Source organism: Haplochromis burtoni, unplaced genomic scaffold (genome assembly GCF_018398535.1).
Source record: "Haplochromis burtoni strain Fernald_Lab_line unplaced genomic scaffold, NCSU_Asbu1 Contig_215, whole genome shotgun sequence".
Lineage (NCBI taxonomy): Eukaryota > Metazoa > Chordata > Actinopteri > Cichliformes > Cichlidae > Haplochromis > Haplochromis burtoni.
Genome location: NW_024582576.1, coordinates 106,110 through 127,831, shown reverse-complemented (window position 1 = coordinate 127,831; position 21,722 = coordinate 106,110). Strand labels below are relative to the sequence as shown.

General features: G+C 41.4%; 2 protein-coding genes across 3 annotated transcripts in view; one reads left to right on the top strand and one right to left on the bottom strand.

Annotated features, from left to right (window-relative positions):
- The window catches only part of LOC102293318 (inositol polyphosphate-5-phosphatase A), a 145,071-nt gene extending 129,446 nt beyond the window's left edge, over nucleotides 1-15,625 (top strand). Inside the window, exons 13-16 of one of the 2 annotated variants that reach the window (XM_042226503.1) lie at nucleotides 9,078-9,189; nucleotides 11,963-12,031; nucleotides 13,352-13,388; nucleotides 13,768-15,625. In XM_042226503.1, the coding sequence (XP_042082437.1) occupies nucleotides 9,078-9,189; nucleotides 11,963-12,031; nucleotides 13,352-13,388; nucleotides 13,768-13,817 (268 nt within the window). In that variant the 3' untranslated portion in view covers nucleotides 13,818-15,625. Of the gene's footprint in view, nucleotides 1-9,077; nucleotides 9,190-11,962; nucleotides 12,032-13,351; nucleotides 13,440-13,767 lie in introns of both variants that reach the window. The other variant, XM_005936839.2, reaches the window with a different exon arrangement.
- nkx6.2 (NK6 homeobox 2) lies at nucleotides 15,163-20,529 on the bottom strand. Its single transcript, XM_005936840.3, has 3 exons — nucleotides 19,655-20,529; nucleotides 19,011-19,183; nucleotides 15,163-18,375 (listed from the first exon to the last, which is right to left on the bottom strand). The coding sequence occupies exons 1-3, from the start codon at nucleotides 20,082-20,084 to the stop codon at nucleotides 18,127-18,129; spliced, it is 852 nt and encodes a 283-aa protein (XP_005936902.1). The 5' UTR covers nucleotides 20,085-20,529; the 3' UTR covers nucleotides 15,163-18,126.
- Between the last annotated feature and the right edge of the window lie 1,193 nt (nucleotides 20,530-21,722).

Genomic DNA, 21,722 nt, shown 5'->3' with positions numbered 1-21,722 from the left:
AGAAACCATTCATTTATTTAGACACAGTTTTTCCATCAGGCATAATATATGAGACTTGCAACCAGCCATTAAGCCATTATCTTTGCACTGGCTGCAGCATGGCCGGTAATGAAAATAATGTGAAGTTTTGCTATAGATTACGGTAGTTTTGATTTCATATTTGAAATGGCATAACTAAGGTAATATGCCCTAAAACATACTAAGGCACCAGTAACTTATTCATGTATTTTGATTGATTTGGAGGGAAAGCTTTTAGTACTCTCTGATCTGATTTCTTTGCTGTTCTTTTTGCACGAGATCGATGCAAAAATTGAATCGGGAGCCCAGCTTCTGGAAGAAATGCAGTGGACGGTGAGGGAGCAGAGGGAGGATGTATTCTGCCTGTAACGTGGTTACCTAGAATGGGCTTTGAGGGAGATTTTGAGTGACATCAGACCAGCGGCACAACTCTATCAGTGGACAAATCATGAGTGATTTCAGAGCAAGAAGATGGTGTGGATGCTGGTGGGTGGAAAGATGTGGAAAAGCCAGGAGTAGAAACAAAACTAGCCGCTGCTCCACATGTTTGTAAAGAGAGAGAAAGGTGCCAAAGAGGAGATATTTTCCTGTAGATGACACCTGGATGCCAGTGATGTGTAGTTAAAGCTGCTAAAACCCTACAGGATTCTCTTCATGCTTAGAAGGGAAACACAGCATTAAAATTTAGTTAATGTCTCTCATCTTGGAGGACAATACTTATCTTGCTACAAACTGTTTAGCGCTGCAATGAAATTATTAAAACCTTTAACTGGATTTTTTTATGACCTGGCAGCAGGTTCATTTTACAAGCACTCTGTAAATGAGACTTGCGAGAGAGAGAAAATTCAAATGGTTCCTGAAAGATGAGAATTATTTCTGTAATTTTGAAGTCAAAATGACCAGTTTTACCAAATTCTGATATTTAACAGGTACATTTTAACCTGATGCAGCACTTTGTACCATATTTTTATTCCTGGACTCTCCCAGAGAGGCTTTCCATGATTCACACGTCACAATAATCCTTGCTTTTCTTAAACTTGGTTTTAGTCCAGAGAAAACATTTAACCTTCTCTCCTTTTAAGCTATCATCCTGGCTGTCCCTTGTGGACATATGGTTTGAACCGCACGTCAGTGCCTGAAATGAACACATTAACGATATTTGCTCTTTTTGACTTTATACGGAACCAAAGAAAAGCTGTGTGAAACTGGGTCACAGTAGTGAACTGACATTGCTATTGCTAGAATAATCCTGCTACCATTGCTATGAAGAAATAGCCACATTAATAAACTGAATCAATAAAAGACTAATAACCCAAGAAATATATATAAGAGCAGACTGATCCTTTCTCACTGTCCAACTGGAACTGTGTTTAAGTGTGTGTATAAAGACAGCAGGGTGAAGGTCTTTCGGGGAACATGATGGCTCCACTCTTGTGTGCTTATGTTTGTCAAGTCTAGACACTGACAGCAGCAGAGGAGCAGAGCGTGGCCTTGAGGTCAGGAAGTGATGTCTGTTAGGAGGCAGAAACCTGTAAACGGTTGCGTTTGTGCTGTTTGGGAAGCACTCTGGGAGCCCTCCTGGCACGTCACCATTTATTTTCTAAAGCTGCAGGGCTGAGAGGACAAGCCAAAAAAGTGACTTGCCTGCTGGGAAACTCGACAACATTCACATGGTCCTGAAAGAGGAAGGTTGGGAGGTGGTTGGAAAGCTGATGCCAGGCAGAATGCTTTGCCCTTCAGATGAGAGAAGATTTTAGTCAAGTGACACAAATGGCTACCTGCCAGCTCTTCAATAACTGCTAATAAGAGCATGAGTGAATTGTCAGAGCAGTGGAGAATTTCTGGAGACTTGTTTTGAGCTCATAGGAAGCGCTCACACACAGATGGCTCTTCTGCATACAGTAACCGTCCTTGTTCTGTGGACAGCTCTCTTCACTCTAAACCCCTGCTCCCTGAAAGCCTGCACGAATGATCTCACCCTCTGCATGTGAATTTTAATTGTGCATTAGTCCTATAGCCCTTCTGTTTGCTTCATATATGAAGGAGTCTTGTTGTTCCCTGCTCTGTGAACAGCCATGCTATAGAGGAGCAGTCCCACGTGACCGCATGTGAAGAGCACCACACATGCAGTTTAGCGCCAGTGTTTGGTTAAAGCGTTGCCCCCGAGCCGCCGTAAGTGTGCTGCTCATGTTGCCCGAGCCCTGCCACAGGATCCGGCGTTACACGCTGATCTGCTGAACACGAACATTGTTTTACAACCAGCAGCGCATCCATCATTCTAACTACTAGAGAGCCATCGCAAACGATGAGGGGCCGCTGTGGCGATAATAGCCGAAGATTGTCCGCCGTCATGTATCGCTGCCTCTTGTCTGAGACGATGCCACTGAGAAGAGGCCTTTGTTAAAAACAATCCTACACAGCGAGGTTTAAATGGATGCCATCTGTGTCTTCTTGTCTTCATTTAGAACAGCTAAAGGCACAACGTGTCATAGCCGAGCCCCGGCAGGCTGTGAGCCATGAGCTACTGATGGCATTTCGCTCTGTTTGTACTGCACTATGCCAATGTTGTGCCTGCGAGCCTCCCAGCTCTACAAACCGAAGCAAACATTCAGCTTTATTGATAGCGTTTGGCTGATCTTTTTGAATTTCTGCGTGTGTATGTGTGTGTTGTGTTTTGCCAGGCCTCCCCTGACAACGGCAAACAAACATAGCTGTAGAGGCAGCGAGTCGTTCGAAGCCCGCAGTTTCAGACTTTTTTTAGCCAATCCCAGCTCGGCAGCGGCCACACCAGCATTCTGCAAAGCTCTTTAGTGTTCGTGACCTCAGGTCGCTGATATGGTGACTCTTATCTCTGACTTCCTGCCCTACCTGTATTCTCAAATTTATATTGCCCTCATCAAATACTGGGTAAGTGAATAGTGCACTGTTTGTCCTGTCACTTATTTGTCATTATGAAGAGCAATAGCTTTTTATGTGAAGAGAAGAAAATGAGACAAGGAAGTCTTGCCTGGGAACAATTACAGAGTGTCTGCTCCAGGCAAAACCGGTTGTTAAAGTTGCCTACAACCTCAATTTTACAGACAATATTTTTCTTTTAAAATGATAATTGGAGTTTGGTTTATTGTCGTAATGTTTGAAAAAGATGTAACAGTTCAGCGTTGTATAAATAAAGTGTGTGTAGTTGCTTGTATAATACAGTAATGTGTGTCATTGCTGCCTCTCCCTCTGCTGGGAGAGGCTGATTGACACTGTAGGTAGGGCCGGTGTTCACCTCTCCAGCATTTACTGTTGCAAGACAAACAAGCTGACACCAGCCACAACACATGTGAGTAATGTGCCAGCAGCAAAGTCAAACATTAAACCCCAACCCAAGCGTGAATGAATGAGCTCTCGATGACTGCTAGCGGGTCTCGATATGCGACCGTTTGCGCATGCATCATCTGTAAAGTGGTCAGCAACACAGGAGAGCGTGTTAACGAGCAGGGAAACTGTGTTCTTACCTCAACTTTACACAAGTGAGAGAAGATGTCTTAGAATAGGGCCTGACCGATGAATCGGCTGATATTAGCCATTTGCCGATGGGTGTCGGCATTTATAATAGCAGGTAAATGAGAATTAAAAAGTAAACCCGTTGGGAGCTGTGTGACTTTTGTGGCATTCCTAAAGATGTGTTTGGAGCAACACACAACAGCAACCAGCAGCAGCAGAGTCAGGCAGATTATTTTTAAACCGCATTGTCATATTATCTTAATAATGACTCATACACATTCATGCATAACAAATGGTAATGAAATCTGTTTGAGTTTGGTGTGACGGAAAAAGATATTTCAGATTTTTAAATCACCAGATATCAGTATTGGTCTTTAGAGTCCTTTATCAGTCAAGCTATCAAAGACCTTTTCTTCCTCACTTTTTCAGTGACAGTGTTTACATTTGATAGTGTGCATAGTATAGTATGTGCATATCTTAGACAGGCCATTTGAGCTTTGACTATACTTATGGTTAGAGAGTAGTTGTTAAAAACAGTATTAGAAAAAAGTGTACTTGCAACATCAGGTCATGTAAGTTATCTTTTTTTATTTTACTATTGTTGCATTTCATGTAAACCCACTATATACCCAAAACATGGAGAGTTAGTGAGCCTTATAGCTTTTGGACTTTTAGAGGTTTAAAGATAATGAATTACTCAGTTTTGTCACAATTTATTATTTTGATTCGATTTATTATTGTTTCAGTATCAAGCAAACTGTGGTCATTGCATACTGAATGTGAGCTCCATAGACTATGAAGCTTTGAATTTAGAGAATGTTTATTAGTTAACTGATCAAAGATGAAGTCGTTCTCTTTGAAGTGATGAAAAATTCTGAAAAGAGTTTCGAAATATTCACAAGTGGCCGATGTTTACATGGGCAGCCAAGCCAAGTAAATCCTGTTTGTGTCAGCCACTTTATCTGACTGTCAACAGCTGATTGTGCATTCAATAAAGTTTTGACCTGACTCGAGGTCCTTCATGAATTTTCCAGTTTTCCATTTTATATGTAGTCTAACAGTATTAGCACAAAGAACAGTTGGTAAAGCAGTGCCAGTGTTCATTTTGAATCTTTAGTGTGCGAATGTGTGGAATCCTTAAAGTGTACACCCCCCCCCTTCCCAGTTGTTGTTATCAGTTTAGTTCATTAATTAGAGTAATTAGTCTTGCTGGGGCCAGTAAAGGTGGGATATGAGTTGGCGTCCTCCAGCCCACACACCCTCTCGGACCGTTTACCTTCCCCGATAACTTTGTGAGCTCACTAATCGGACACATTAATCACATCGGCCCCAGCGCGCCGTTCGACTGTTTGCCGTTGCATTAAGACTTGTTATCTCTATTGGAGCCAGTGGAGGGTGTGGTAAAACGGAAAGGGGAACAGCCCAATACCTGCTCACACCAGGCCAGAGAATGGCCCTTTGATGGCCACTGTGGAGTATTTTTAATTAGTTTTTCCAACGTCTGGCTGTCGTCAGAAATAACTGAATGATAGTTTTTGTTGTTGAAGCGCTCAGGAAGTTTGCTATCAAGAGGGAGTTCATTGTTTGAAGGAGGTAAGGGGGAAAACTTGATTTTCTCTCAATCTCTTTAACACTAAAGTGACCCCAAGCTTGTTAGTCAATAAAGCTATAACAGAGTCCCTGATAGGCTGATTGTTCACAGGCTGTTTAAGGCCGGCAGCCGTCCCTCATGAAGCTGCAGCATTCAGGCCACCCTGAAGTCGAGCAGCTCTCCAATCTCTTTGAAGACTTTGCTCTTTTCCACCCTCACTTTGCCTCTTTCTGACTGATCCGTCTTTATCCCCTCTCTTCTGCCTCCCTGTCTATCTCTGTTTCACTCATCCTATTCTTCATGCTCTCTTTTATCCCTGGATCACTTCTTTAGCCCTTTGATTAGCATACCAAAACCCCTATGCATTTCCCCTATGGTTTAAGGGCTATTAATGCTAATTGGAGGCTGGGAACTTCTTTAAGTAGCTCTCTGCAGGTCTGTTTGTCCTGTGTGTGTGTAGGTGTGTGTGTGTGTGCGTGTGTGCGTGTGCGTGCGTGTGTGCGTGTGTGTGCGTGTTGTGTGTGTGTGCGTGTGATGTGTGTGAGAGTAGAGAGAATAATGGATTGTGTGGCGTGTGCGTGCGTGAAGAATGTGTCTGTGTCTGCGTGTGGTGCGTGCATGTGTGTGTGTGTGTGTGTGTGTGTGTGTGCGTGCGTGTGTGTGCGTGTGCGTGCGTGTGTGCTGTGTGTGTGAGTGTGTGTGTGTGTGTGTGTGTGTCAGATGAGCCCACTTCACGCCCCAAGATTAACCTCCTACACAAAGACACCCAAACACACTTTTATCATATAAACAGTCAGTCTATTGCTGGTATTCTGTTTCTGATAATGTATACAACTGCTGATTAAAGTAATAAATGTATCACAGTAAAAAATATAACCAATGTTATTTCATCATTTTTCATCATGTCTATAGTGGATAGTGTAATGTTAATGTGCACCTTCCTCATTTTATGATGGAAACACATGGCAAATTAATAACTGCAATATAACCGTCATGATAGAGAAACAAACCCCCCAAACATGTTTCACTGACTAATCTCCAATAAAACTGATGCAGTCCAATTAATGAATAACTTTCTTAACAGCGCTCATTTTTCATGTATTTTCACTGGCCTGATGTTAAGAAACAAAACTAAATATGAACAGAACAATGTAGGTATCAATAAATCAATCGAGTCAGTGAACCGGGTGTTGGAAATACTATATAAAGAATTCTATAGCAAATGGGAAACAGTCAAACACAATCCATTAAAAACTATACAGGGAAAATAATACAGATAGCTGAACCAGACAGTCAACAAGAGGAGGGAGCAACTTTCACATACTCGATCATTAGCATCCTCCAGCTTGATCTAAAAACTCTATATTTGGATAATTTCACTGTTTATATCAGCACAATATGTTTTCAAGCTTTCTTCATCCTCATATCATGACTAATATTATGATCCAGTTTTTTATGTTTGAAGAATTTCTGTCACGTGTCATTGTTATTTAAAATGTAATGGTCTGCAACAGCACCTCATTCAGGATGGTAGTAGTGGTCGGTTGGGCCACACTTTTGATGCAGACATAAATTGTGAAAATGCATGTTTACTAAGTTTCGTACAGACATTAAGGTCCTGATCAGTCCCTTTTGCACACTTCTGTGTAACACCATAGTCACTGTTTTTATTTCTCCTTTCTAAAACTGCACATTTTGTTATGATATTCCTGGAGTTTCCTGGATGAATTCTATTTTTTCCCAATGGGTGGAAGGGTGTTAATGAATAACCAATAATACAACAGTGTTGCAACATGATGTCCATGATAATAGAGGTATCTCAATGCAGCAGTTATCCAGTACTTTGCACTACATTGCAATGTTTTTACAATACATTGCAATTCCTGTGTAGCTTAAATTAATGAGCTATCTGATTCGCGTTCACCCGCTCTCATTTACTTTGCCCCTTCGAGTTTCTTTTTCATTAGGCCTCGGTCACATACAGAGACTTGTTGGCGACCTACTGCCAACCTCCGGTCACTAGAGTGTATCCCCCAGCCGGTTGGCGAGGGGTTGCAGGAGGTTACTGGGTGTTGATGAGTGAGAACGGCTGCAAAGAGAGCGCTGCACCAAAAGCCTTCTTGTGATTGCTTTGATCGCTAGCAGATTTCAGTGGTTTGCATGCAAGATGCCCACATGTCTGCAAATAGTTGCTGAGTAACCACTGAGTACTAATGAAACTTTAAAAAGTCCAACACAAACTTGAAGCTTATATATTAAAAGTGAAAATGTAACTAATTAAAAAGGTGCAGCTTTTACTTTGAAGGCAGATGGTCTCCATTTCTGGTTTGTGTTGCGCTCTTGACAGTTTTACCACAGCTTGACAAATGCAACTTTAAAATCAGGCAGCATTATTATATTTTATTTATTTACTTTTTTCATAACAGTGAAACAAAAACACTACTTGCAGTCCCATCCAAAATGCACTGCTTGGATCAGGTGAAGTCGAAACGAAATTATTTATATTGGAACTGGTGTAACGCTAGCAGCTCTGTCAGTGGTGGTAACAGCTGTAACTGCAGCAGCATGAACCCACGTGATGATTTGAATGACCAAACATTGAAAGAAACCACAACCAGGTACGTTTTCTGCCTCAGCACAAAGTCCAATTAAGCTATCAGAGCTTGGCAAGTGTGATGAATGGAAAGCCTGGTGTGTGTGTGTGTGTGTCTGTGTGTTTATTTTATCATTAGGGTATCACCATCCTCAGAGACGGGCTATTTTCTATTATGCAGTTAGCACGTATAGCACTGAAGGAGCAAATTGGATTGGTATTACAGTATGTACGCCCGGCGCTACATCCTGATGAGCGCCGACAAACAAATTGGATTGGTGGTGTGTAAATCTGAAGCAGTTTGATGAGCCGAAGGGGCAAATTGAATTCTCAACAATGTAAATCTGTATCAGCTCAATGGCTCCCCACCCATTCGGAGCCCTGCCGCCACTTAAATCATGCGATTGTTCCCTGCTGTTCCAAGATACAATCTCTCTTAGCCATTTGCTGCAGCACCTAATCTGTTTTTGATGACCGTGTAGGGATGTAGCTATACATATGGGCAACTGAATCTCCCCCACGCTCATTCTTTCTTTTCATTTCCCCCTCTCTCTCGCTCAAACACACACACACAAACACGAGCCCTACAGTTGGCAGAGAAAGATTGCTTTGATTGAGCCATCCATGTGTGTTGATTCAAGAGATTACTCAGATGATTGGTCATACTAATGGACCTCCTGTTTTCTTGGGAAAACATTTTGATCTCTGTCTGTGAGATAACATCTCATATTTATTACTCCTCCAAGCCCTGTTGATTCACACGAATCATATTTATTGCTTTCCTTATTGGCTTTTTTTGTGCAACACTTTTCTATAAAATAAAATACGACACAGTTACCCTGTATAAAATGCAGTCAAATGCAAAATATGATGGCAAATCATTCATGTTCCCTGGTTTTAACTAATGTTGCAACGCATCATGTCTTGATGGAGAAGTGTTATTGTTATTAATTTGATGCCACTAATGCATTTTAATAGAGCACGGGAGAAACAGGAGATGAGAAAAGCTTAAAAAACAATGAATTTATACATGTTATGCTATTTTTTTTAAAAAGCAGTCTAGAGACATTTTATCTTTAAGATGTAAAAAAATATATATAAACGACATCCAAAGTGTGGTCAGACCAATCAAAATACTGCATTTCTAATGCATGATTTAACCTCGGGTTACAGATGAGAGGGACCATCCGACCTGTGAGGTTTAGAAGCATCTGTGATGAGGGGGAGCAAGCATAAGTTCACATAACAAGGCACCATTAATGCTAAACAATATATGCATGTGTTGCTTGAATGCCAAAGTGGCACGGTTATCAAAAACACCTTATAAATATGCATAAATGAATGTTTGCCGTTTTTACAGATCATTCTGCTTGTGTGTTTCTTCAGTTATCCGTACAGTGAAGACAGCAGTCAGGGGAAGCAGTACATGAATACCAGATGCCCCGCCTGGTGTGACCGAATCCTGATGTCTCCCTCTGCCAGAGACATGTTGCTAAAGGTGAGCCTCTATTTCTACTCAAACCTCACCACTCTCCCCTCAGCTAAAGAGCAAGTGTCTTTATTAATGCCTCACTCTGCTCCTACAACTCCATCATCCTTGATCTGCATGCCCCTCCTCTCCTTTGGCACTTCACAGATGGAAGGATGAGGTGTCTGTAAATATTAATTAGCAATGATAAGCCATGGGTCCACCCAGACAGTATATATATCCAAACACTGGAGTTCCAGTGGGTCCCGTCTTCCTCATTGAGCGGCAGATCTGTCTTTTTACTCGCAGAGCTGAAGCCTGCCAGTCCCTGTTCGGCTTCAGATCCATCCCATTATTAACGCCAGCCAATCTGCCACCTCTGGAATCTCAGCCAATAAAACCCAGCTTTGTCTTTAGAGGCCTGACCCTTTTGAGCGCTGGAACACACGGGCTTTCATCTGTTAATGTGTGTGAAAGAGATGCAGCAGTGTATTGTACAGTACCAGTCCACAGTGGGGGGGTTACTCAGGAAGTTTGGCTTCTTTTCTTCTTTTGTCCACAACAAATGAGAAAATTCCTTCCTGAGCTTTATTCTTTACTGACTGAAGCATCACAAGGACCCCGCTCCCATCGCTGTGTTACCATAGATTGTAAATTACAGAGACTGCAGAGGCTTAAAATATGGTAGCATGCAGTTTGTTTTTACCCACTTAAAGTGTCAGAATTATATAAGAGGGGATCCATGCGCACAAACAGCTGGTTCGCTGTTTGCTTTTCTTCCCCTCAAGCACCGGTTAATTGTTTGTAATGCAGGGACAGAGTGGAACAGTTAGTGTGTTCACAGATTGGCTGATGATTCACTGAGCGCACACTCTCTGGCTCCGAGCATTACAGATTGTTGAGACATGGGCCCGTAAACAGCCCGGCGTGCGGCGTCATCTATCATGGCACGGTCGGTTAACTTGCCATCATGTTATTTTCTGCTTGCCGAGCCCTAACACGCCAAAGGTTGCTCGCTGGCTGTGCGGCACGGCACCGGCTCCGGGAGCGGCGGTAATGAATGTTTAGCCGAGCGAGCGCTCCCTCTCTGCCGGAGGGCCCCGGGTAATTTGTTTATCTGTCTAAAGATTATGCAGCCCGAAAATCCACAATTTTATGCTGCCTTTGTAAATTATCAAGTGTGTGTTTGATGAATGTGTCTCAGGCTGCGGGAGGCAGCGGCACAGGAGCCGGCTGCCAGACAAATAGAGAGGAGGCAGCGCGTGGCCCGCTAGGAAAGGTAGTGAGGTGTAGGCACACGGCGTGCTGACCCGGCTCCGCTGCAGGATTGGTCTGAAGTTAATTTGGATTTGGCTTTATGGTTCATTCTCCGGCTCTCTGTCTCTTTCTTCTAAAGTGTCAGTGCCGCTCGCCACATCACAACCGGTGGCACACACCAACCTCTGTGTGTGTGTAAGTGGGGGCTGGTGGCTGTTTAAAAAGTCTTTAGTTCAACCAGACAAGTGTGATTTATACTCCAGTCTGCGGATTCATGTGCGAGTGGCTTCTTTGTGTGCAGGCAGTGATATTGAAACACGGTTCTCTCAGATAAGCACTTAGATTACACTGAGAGTGTATTAGGCCGTGAGGCAAATGTCCACTTTGTAAATTGCTCCTGCTTTTCATTTTTCTTCACGCGAGCTTAAAGTTAAAACTCAAAGCTCGAGGTGCGTTCAGCCACAGCTCAGTGCCGCTGCTCTCTGAGAATCGGGGTAACTATAATCAGAAGGAAGAAGTCCGACGTCGAAAAAGGACGTCGGGCTACAATTAGGTTTTTTTCTTCATTTTCTTTGCCTGCTGTGATTCATTTTTGTGCCTGTAAATTAGCTTAATTTTACTAATAGCTGTGCCTGAACTAAGCATAAACTATTTAACATCCCCTAATTTACTTAGTAGTTATATCGAGCATTTATTTAAAATTTATCTTCATTACGTCCCATTCAATTGGAGAACTCATTGGGTAGCCTGCCTACTCGCCTTCTGGGGGCCACGTCTAATATTTTGGGGGTTCTGGAGGAGGCAGCATATCTTAATTAGCCAAGGCTTTCTATTCTGTCCACCCAATGCTGGTAAATTTAAAAAAAACAAAAACGGATCCATTTACCTCCATGCAACCAAAACCAGCTCCAAAGCGACTGATCGGATCACAGCAGAATTGCGTCCCTTTTCCAACAGACTCTGCATTATTCATATTCTAATGTGGGCTTTTTAACATCACATCACTCCCTAATATTTTCAGCATTTCTCAAGCCGAATGACTAAGTGTCTCTCTGTTAGTGAACAACAGCAGTGCTGATATTATTATTATATTATTATTATCGATTGTGTAAAACAGCCCCTGTAGGACCTGATAAACTTTTACAAATTTCTAATAACTGATGAAGGAGGAATCTTGCTTTATCTGGCTGCACTTCAGAGACCGAGGACTGTAGTCACGCATCTTCTAAGGGAGGTTTTTCTTTGTCCTTTTTTCCAGCACACGTGGAACTTAGATGACGGGTGTAAGCTTAGTTCTGGTTTCCTAATGTGTAGGAGAGAAGCTCCTGAGTTGAAATTTACTGTTGAAACTGTTTTGTCCAGAAGTTGCCTATTTCACTTTTCCAGCTGACTTTTATTTTGAAACCAGCTACATGATCCTCCTAATTGTGTTTAATGAAGCTGCTCCAGTTCATTCAATACCACGACACTAACATGTAGTGATTGTCCTGTGTAAGTGCGACCCCAACATTTAGATCGCACCACGTTTGATTTTGTGTCTCTGCAGCCTGAAAATGAGGAGAAGTCTATAGTCTATGATAACATTGGGCCCAATGTCTGCATGGGGGACCACAAGGTAACACAACCTCACTCACTGTGTGTGATTGTTCTGTGATGTGTTGAATATGCTGCTCTGGAGAAGCTGTGATCTGTGTGTCTGCAGTGTAAAACCAGTGTGTTAAAATATTCTACTTCAGTTTGTACAAATATTTTACTTCAATACTTTCATTTTGAAGTTTTCCTCCTTTTTGGGGTTAATGTGACTGATTAACTTGAACTATTTAGTTGATAAAATCCTGTTTATATATAAGTAATAGCTTTCTTTTCAATTCATGCTTTAAAGAAGAGAATGATAGAGTTACAATGCTTTTGTTTAATTTTTAAAAAGGAAGAAAGAAAGAAAGTTAAGTTATAATTGTGTACTTATTTAAGTTCAGTTAAATTAATCCAGTGCGAGAGGTAAATGAAGCCTAAGTGAGTTGACTAAATAGTATAATTTACCTTTAATCTAGCAAAGCATGCATCACATACTGTTATTATTATCATTCTGAAAACCTTTAACTTTAGGGTTCATCACCTTAAATAAATAAAAGCATTCGGTTGAAGTTTGTTGAGTTCTTCGGGTTGTCACAGTGAAATATGCTCCAAGTGTGAAGCTGATCAGTCTGCAGAGGCTTTTTTCTGACGTCACGTCTAATAGAATCTCTGTATTTGTCTTTATTTGATTACATGTGTTAGAAACCCAATCACCAATCCCTAGTTCATTTATATAACCTGTACAGTTAACAGCTTATCTTATTATTACTGAAGTCTGCAGAGTTTAAGTATAAAACTGGCATGAATTTCACTAGAACAATAAAACAAACTCTAATAATGATCCTGAATTTTCTCCTACTGTTAGCTTTATTAAGCTATTACTGTATTTGTCAGGAAAATTCTGTAGAAAGTAGGAAAGTGGAAAAGATTTTTCCCATAAGGTCAGCTGTAGGGCTGAAGTCTGTGTAGTGTCAGACAGCAGGTCTTCCACTGAAAGAGAGGCGCCTTAAACCAGGTCTTTCATCACTACGCGGCGTGACACGGACGCTGTTGTGTGTGTGCGAGGTGACCTGAGCACAGCGGCAGACACTCCACCGTCCCTTACCTCCAAACCACACAACGCCGCTAAAGTCACAGCTGCCTATGTTTAAAAAATGTCCAGTGTAGTTAGCACACAGGCCCCAAAATGCTCCCGGACTGGTATGTGAGTTTAACCTGCATGTCAGAGGTGCTCACAGGGGTGGGTTGGTCGTTTCGTGGGGTGGAGGAGGAGGGTGGGGTGTGTGTGTGTGTGGTGTGCTTCTTCCAGAGAAGTATGGAGTTTTCTTACCGTGGTTTGTCTCTGTCCCCCCCTCACCAGCCTGTCTTCCTGTCCTTCCGAATAACAGCGGGGGCAGGTAAACCTAATGCAAATAAGCACAAGTGTTGTGTGGTGCAGTGATGTCGTGGTAAATATCATTCTTTTTCTTTATCACAATTCTTCCCATTGTTGCTATTGTTCACTTTGATTTGCTTGACTGTTTTTTTCATGACTTTGCACAAGTGGCAGGCGTGCCTGCTTGAGGAGTTTTATTGTGAAATAAAACGGCGTCGGTGCAGAAATCACAGTCACGCGAGATTGCTTAAAACGCTTTTTTAAGAAAATCTCGTGCTGCAGCTCATGTTTGACCTTTTTAAGAATCATCAGATTTGTTTGATTAAAAAATCACTTTGGGTGTTGGAGGAGTAAAACTTTTTCCCACCCCGTCCCTCTCCCCTTCTTTTATTCCTCCGCAGGGAAGTGTTGCCAAAGGGGGGAGAACATATTCCGTGAAGCGCCTCTGTGAGAACACCCGAGAAACAAACAGGACACCGCACACACAGCGCACACACACGCACAAAAACACACCCACACACACACTTTGCACAAGCATACACTGAAGAACCTAGACAGACTTTGTTTCAGCAGTGCTGACCAGTTGCAGTAATCCAGACGCCTCATCCATACGAAAACCCCGACCCGGTTTCTTCCCACGAAACACTCGCCGAGATCTGGACGAGCCACCCGAGGGCCCGGCTTCCAGACGAGATACACATCGCTGACCTCATCGTTGCCATGCAACCCTCCCCCATTCCCCAGAGAAAAGGACAACCAGACGGACGGACGGACAACTCTCTTCCATGCCACAGCCTCATTGCCAAAACTCTAATTGAACACAGTCCTACTACATCCTTTTAGACACCGTACTTGGCATTTTTAGGTATGCCTCTATGTATAGAAGCTACTTTCCATACAGTATGTAAGGTGTTTTAAAAAACAAAAAAGAAAAGTGCAATGCAAAAAAAAGTTGTGTATCTATATTGTTAGGTTTATTTGTACATCGGACAGTATAACATAGACTCGTTGATGGTTTTAGTGCCGTTCTCTTCTCTGACCAAACTTTGCGGTCCCTTTGTTGGAATAGATAGAACTTCTAAGTTTATTTCAACAGTTTCTATATAAATACATATATATTGGTTTTTTTTTTCTCTTTTGTTTCATTTTGGTTTTTTGAGTTGTTCTTGTCGTTGTGTGCGCAACACACAGCCATGCCTGACACATCAGTTGAGTCTTGTTTTATATACTGTACTTTTTAAAGAGATAATTTATAATTCTTACCAAAATGTTTATGCTGGAGTGCGTGCGCAGACACAGCGCGGCCGTGTCGGTGTTCCCACAGCCACGCTGACCTTTGAATAAGTCCGTACAACAAGAGAGGAGTGATTTATTGCCTATCCAAGAATGTTTTAAGCAGTGCCATAGACCATGCAGGTGTGTGTATATATATATATATGTATATATACATATACACATATATATATATATATTTAAAAAGATAATGTTTCATATATAGCACTCTCACATTATGTCATTCTTATTCTTACTCTAACTTATTTCTATAATATTATGGTTCTGAATGTGATATTTTAGGTAGGTTTGGGTGTCCTTAAAATGTAAACTGTCTTTTTTTGTTTTTTGTCTATTTTTGTTACTGCATTATGGTGCCAAGTATCCTAAACAGGAATGAAGTGTGTCAGAAATACTTAAGATAAATGAGAGAAACTCTAAAAGCAGGGGAGGGGCGTGGGGCAGAGCAGGGAGTCTTGCTATTTGTAATTGTTCAGTATGTAGCCTTCAGCAGCCTCCTTTGCAAATAATTGGAGCATTAGAGGTGATGGGAGACTTCTTTTTTTTTTTTAATCATCATCGATTTCATGTACTACACTACAGGTTTCAGACTCAGTGAAGCCATCAGATTGATCCTCCCTTATTATTATTATTTTTTCTCCATCTAAATCAAACACCAAGTGGAACTGTTTTTGTGCCTGCTGCAGAATTTATGTCATCTTTTGTGATTTGGTCCATAAGACAGAATGTTTATAAAAGTTTAAAAAAAAAAACTAAACAAAAAAAGTAAATGAAACCCTGCTTGTTTTTGTTCCAGCTGCTCGTTGTGAGTATACTGTAGGATTATAAGCTGCAGTTATTATTTTTTCCCTTCACTCCTTCCTATAAAAGCAGATAGAGATTTTATTCCAGCCCCCTTTCAGGACGGCCTGGCCTCTACTGTAGGTGATGCAGTTCTCAAAAGCAATAAAACCCATTAGAGCTCAATGCCTATTCTGTCCTCATTCTTTCTCGTTTTTACTTCCTGGTAGACAACTTATTTTTTAATAACACGGAGAGAGCTCCACATTAACTATTCGAATACGGGCCTCCACCTCGTGTGCAGTGTTATTGGTTTGGTCTCACTTTTTGCGCACTAGTGCCCAACAAATACATTTTGTACGCAACTTTTCAGATAAAGAAAAAAAATTGCGTCAAGTGAAATACGCAATGCAATTTGACCCACGTGTATGAGTCCTCGCTGCCTTTAACTGAGGCCTAAAACACATTTAAATGTCCACGTTAAACAATTCCGAGTATAAAAATGAGAAAAATGTTACATTTTATTATTATTTAACAAATTTAATAGAAATATATTGAAATACATAATTAAGCTTGAAACGTTTGGGGTCTTTTTAATATCAGCCTGTTCCCGCGGCCTCAGTTTAAAGAAGGATAACTTTTCCTTAAATCCGTCTTTTATGATGGCAGCTGTTCACTTCATGCACGGATTATCAAAAAGTCCAAGGTGGGATTTGAGTTTAATGAGCGCTCATTTGTGATTGGCTGAACTCTCCCATTGATTTGCCTACATAGAACTACCTCGGGTGTAGTTCCGCATTTCAGACAGAGGGGGAGCACTTCAAGTCTCAAGTATTAAATACAAGAACTCTGAACACCAAACAGTATAAAACCGCAATTAAGCTTTTTCTGAGATAAAGTAATAATAATAAAGGCTAAGGATCACTTTCTCTCCAAGAGCAACGTAAAGATTGAACAAAGAGTTAATTAATCTCCATTTATAAGATGGAAAATAAAACCTTCAGCATTGAAAGAGATGATTTATTGTTGGTCATTTATATGTGTTAGAAATCGATGTTTTACCTTTTTGTAATAATCATAATAATTATTATAATAACGCTTCATAATTTAAGGAGGGAATTGTTTTTAAGTAAATAAATGATGATCCCACATAAATTGCACTTTTTGAAGAAAAAAAATATATTAAATATTTTAAAAGACTCGTTTTTCCTTACGCGCCACTCTTGTATAAAATATATAAACTTAATAATAACAACATCAGTTAACCCGCTTTCGGTGTCATTGCTGCCAATAAGGAAATTCACTTATCGATAGTCATGAATTTCTCTTTAATTTATATTAAGCCCATACATTAAATCAAAACCCAAAAGAAAACAAAAAAGAAAAAAAAAAAAAAGCTTGTTAAATAATTTATTCATAATACAAAGGGGGTTTACTTTTTTCTTTTTCTTCCTATAACCTTCCGGAAGCGATAATACTCTTTAGATCCAACTTAAAACGATGCTCCGGTTCTCTGCTCGGCTGCGTGATGAGGTAAAACAGAAACTCTGTCAAACTAAATAAAAGTGATGTTAAAAAACAAGCTGTGTGGTTTTTCTTGGTTTGTTTGTTTACAGTCATTATTTACAGCATTTAGCATTTTATACAATAGTGTTTCTGTAATGAAATGTAGAGTTCAATAAAACGTGACTTTACTCAGCAGGAAGAAAAAAAATAAAAAGCGGTATCGGAGGGAGTGATGAGCCCAATGCTGCCACGTTTCCGCTGCTCAAATCATAACTTACTCAGTAAAAAATATATATACACAATCTCACATACATGTTCATCTGCAGGCTACAGCACAAAAATCAGTCACTCGTCTCAAACCTGCCCCCTTCAAACAGTTTAGTCTGTTGCCTTTTAGGACAGTGGATACCCTGGTTAAACTGAGCTTTAGAAGCGTCACAGGCCCGTTTGCACCTGCCATTTAAAACATGCGCCCGGGATCTGGATCAGTGTGGGCTACTAAAAAAACAAAAACAAACAAACAAAATCTGTTAATACGTGTAAAATAAAAAACAAAAATTTTAAAAAGTGTGCAATCTCTTCAGATGAACGTATGAATACCGAAATGTATTAAAACATTTAGAGGTCACATTAGGAGCTGAAACCGTGACGTAACGTGACAAGCTGTAAAAATAATGCAACAAGTGCAATGACTTAAAGTGTAAACGTTTTGAGCTCAGCACTGATCCAAAGTAGGGTTGTTTTTTTTAAAGAATATTTTCTTTACATTTACACCTGTTAAAACTCTGCCTGTATGCGTAAAAACTCATTTGCGTCTCCAGAACAGTTTCCGTTCCCAGCATCAGTGTCCTTTCAGCTTGCATAAACATGTCCTCATCAGTCTTTCTCAAGTCCAGGAGGAAACAGTTATAGCTCCGCATACAGCAGCGTCTGGGTGAGTTTGGATGCAACCATGTGCGTCTCCGCTTGGCCACCTTTTCGGTTTTTCCCGTGCGTCTGGACGCAGGCTTGGGAGTTTTACGCATTTTTCTATCTCTGCTTGAGGGTGTGTGGGGGGGGTGGGGGAATAAAGGTGATCCCTTAAGAGGCATGTTGGAAATGTCAGGTGGAGATGGGCTCAGAAAGAGTGCGACAAGTCTTCGTGGGGACCCCTTTTCTGGGTCCCTCCCAGGCTGTGGGGATCACAAGGTGTCCGAGCTGTTACTGCAGGGGCTGATCAGCGCCAGGTTGGTAGCCTTGTGCTTTTTCAAGAGTCTCGTGATTTTTTCGTCGTCTGAATTTGGGTCCAGGGGTTTGTTGTACTCGTCGTCCTCCTCGTTGTCAGAGCTCTCCTTCATTTTCTCCGTCTCGGAGTCGTGCTTCTTCTTAGCCGAGGCCATTTCCGCTGCGTGCCTCTTCCGCCATTTGGTTCTTCTGTTCTGAAACCAAACCTGATGAGAAGAGAGGGAAGAAAAGAAAAAAAAAAGAGAAAAAGAGACACAGATGCTCAACAGGTCCAGCACCAGTAACAGAAGCAGGAAATCAGGAGGTCCAAACAGTTATTTATCCACAAGAGAAACAAACAAGCAATAAAAAACCCCATTAATAATAAATAATAATAATAACAATAATAAAAGAAGACGAAGAAGAAGCTGCTTCTACAATTATTTTTTTTAATTACTTTTTAATCCATTAATTTATTTGTGTCCAATCAAAAATAATAAAACAAAAACAGTAACCGATTAAAATGTAGATAAAAATAAGCTTCTTCTGCTTTTCATAATAATAAAATTAATGTTACTGTAGCACAGTCAGTTTCAAAAGTTTGGGGATAAAACATTTATTATTATTATTATTATTATTATTATTATTATTATTATTATTATTATTATCAATTTATTTTATTTATTTATTTTAAATGAAGCTGTAGCATTTTACTATGTGGAAATAACCCTACACTTTCCGGCCTTGTAGCCGAATCTTCCCCAATTAAAGAAATCAAAGCGCAGATCAGCCACAATTTATTCATTATTTTATTCCCCACATGCTTCTCAGCCCTGAGCAGGCACGGTTTAGCGGTCTTTACCTTGACTTGACTCTCGGTCATTCCTAAAGAGTAGGCCAGCCGGGCTCTCTCCGGGCCGGCCAGGTATTTTGTCTGCTCGAAAGTTTTTTCCAGTGCAAAGATTTGCTGTCCTGAAAACGTCGGCCTGGAGTGTTTCTTCTTCCCGTCCTTGTCCACCATCATGTTAGCCTGAGCTGAGGAGAGATGCAAAATGTGTGGTTATATTAAGATATATTAAATTTATAGTTGGATACTAAAACAAACAAACATTGAATCAGTAAGTGTGATGCTCCTGGATGTGTCAGACCCAACTCTTCGTGATTACAGTTTTAATGCCACTGTGATGTTCATTCAGCGCCCTGTGTGGAAGTCTCAGTGTCTTTTCTGGTACTCTGACGTGGCTGTATAACAACCCTGATCCTGTGGCACAGCATTCATAACGTGCAAACCTGTGTTACATTTGTTGTCGTGATTGTGAGAAACGCAGGGCAGGTGTACTTCTTGTAAGTTGGGGTTGTTTTCTCCCAAACGGGCCTCTTATTAACCAAAATAACCTCTGAATTCCAAAGAAAACATCACAGGGGAATGTCGGCTTCTCCCAAATGTAAACTATTCATTATATGTATAAAAAAGGCAGCCCAGAGGCACGCTCAGACGGGACTTACTAGGACAAGGAACCCGAGGGTCCCTCCACGGAGAGCCTTGCATCACCCCGGGCCAGAAGATGGGTGCCCGCCCCGGTAGCTCAGCCAGTGGCTTCGGATACCGCGACACCGCCGGGCTGAAGTACATCCCCGCCGCTGCTGCGGCCGCGGTAGTTGCCAGGCCGTTTATCCGCGGAAATCCGGACAACAGCTGCCCGGCGGTGGTAATTGGTCTCCCCAGGATGTCGCTTATTCCGTGCGGGGTCCCCCCGGAGAACTGAGAGTTGAGGTTGGACAGCGGGGGCGCCTTGAAGCCCGCCGGGCTCTGCTGCAGCGCGTACGGGAACAGGGACGTCTTCATCTCGGTCATGTTGTGCAACGCCGCCAGCGGGGTGCTGCCCAGTACGAAAGCACTCTGCCGGTTAGCCTCCATCTGCCCGACCGCTAACATCTGTGAACATGAACCGCCAAACTCGCTGGGAGAGAAACTGGAAGGAAACTAGCGGGAGTAGTAAAGGCGAGTAAATGCAGGCGCACAGCGGACTGCTGGGATTCAGGAGCCTGGCCACTTCTGCCGCCTTTTCCAAAGTATCCTGGGCCCGGAGGAAGACTCTTGAAATGTTAGAAAAAACTTGAACGAAAGCGAAGTTCTCTCTCGGGAGTGAAGAGCTCGGCAAAAACTCCAAAACGCCTCTCCGCGTGTTTGTTTTGCTCGGAGTCTGTCAGCTGGGAGGAGGCTGCATGCGTCCGCCTCAGGAATCCTCGCGGAAATTGGACGATCTGATGATGGTTTTGATGGGAACCATTAAAAGGCTCGGCTCGCCTTTTCATAAATTCACTCGCTCTATGCTGGGAGTGAAGCGGGAGTCGCTGATAACAGCGCAGCCACCTGCACGAGCGTTATTCCCATTGGACAAGGCTGAGTGAGACGGCGCCCTGATTGGAGGAGACATAAACCCCGCTGCTGGACGGATGCTGCCTTGACGTGCTGTCGGAAATAAGACTGTTCCCCCCACTCCAGTAAAGATGCATATCAACGGTGCCTATTAGGACTGAGTGGATTTGTTTTTGATAGATGGAGATGCATGTTGGTGATACATTTCAGAGCAAGTCGGCAACAGAAAAGTCTGGCAGCGTAGCATATTGTTTCATTAGTAATGATAACACTTTAATACTGCTGGCATAGAAATGATCGTTTTTTGGTTTTTTGTTGTTGTTGTTTTTTTTGTTTTTTTTAAAAAAAGGCGCTTTTTAAAAAAACAGCATTTTTTGGTTTAACATTAGAGAGACGAGGCCTGAAGGTTTTTTTGCTTGTTTTGTGTGCAGAAGCTAAACGTCGCTTAACATAGTGTAAAGCTGAATTAAGGATTTATTATTGTGGAAACCATCGTGTCAGAGGAACCTTGAATGCACCAACAGCCCCACTCCATTAAGATATTTGGTGGTGCTGTTAATGATGCGTCCTGCGCGTGGAAATCATTGTTTCCACGTACTGCAACACTCATTCACTTACATTAAAACCTGTTAGCGCAGAGTACGGGAGGAGGTTAAAGTAGAAACGGAAACCGGACGAAGACTTCTTTGGGTAATTTCAGTGAAACGATTGTAATAATAAATATAATAATAAAAGTAATAATAATAATAATAATAATAAGTTCCACCCTTCGCTCGCAAAATTAGTTTTTATGAAGATTAAATTTATTTTTCTTGATATTTTTCCGTTATTTATAAATGTTTTTTTCTTCTTTCACTTTTGCACAAAAGTATACATTTTGATACCGATTCCGACAAAGGCTACTTTAGTAAATGACATCGAATAAATTATTAGTATTATTTTTTTATTAAAAAATACAACTTGTAATTCGACTAAAATATTAATCTATTTATTTATTTTATTAAATATGACGTGTTTGGGGTAACTCGAAGCAAAGTAGCTGTCGCTGGCCTTTTATATGAACCATCAAACAGCAGAAGCTCATTAAAGCACAGCCTGTTTTTATTTATTTTATAAGAGTGAGATAATTTGGTGTTTTTCAACGCAAACTGCGTTATTACGGTGAAAGTGTGCGAGAAAAACGCGCCGGGCTCC

Bases quoted from the DNA above. Each gene is read 5' to 3' on its own strand.
- nkx6.2 (XM_005936840.3), bottom strand. From the start codon at position 20,084: ATGTTAGCGGTCGGGCAGATGGAGGCTAACCGGCAGAGTGCTTTCGTA. The intron at 19,184-19,654 runs GTAAGTCCCGTC...ATCTCTCCTCAG, and splicing joins CCCTCGGGTTCCTTGTCCTA to CTCAGGCTAACATGATGGTG. The intron at 18,376-19,010 runs GTAAAGACCGCT...TCTTCTCATCAG, and splicing joins TGACCGAGAGTCAAGTCAAG to GTTTGGTTTCAGAACAGAAG.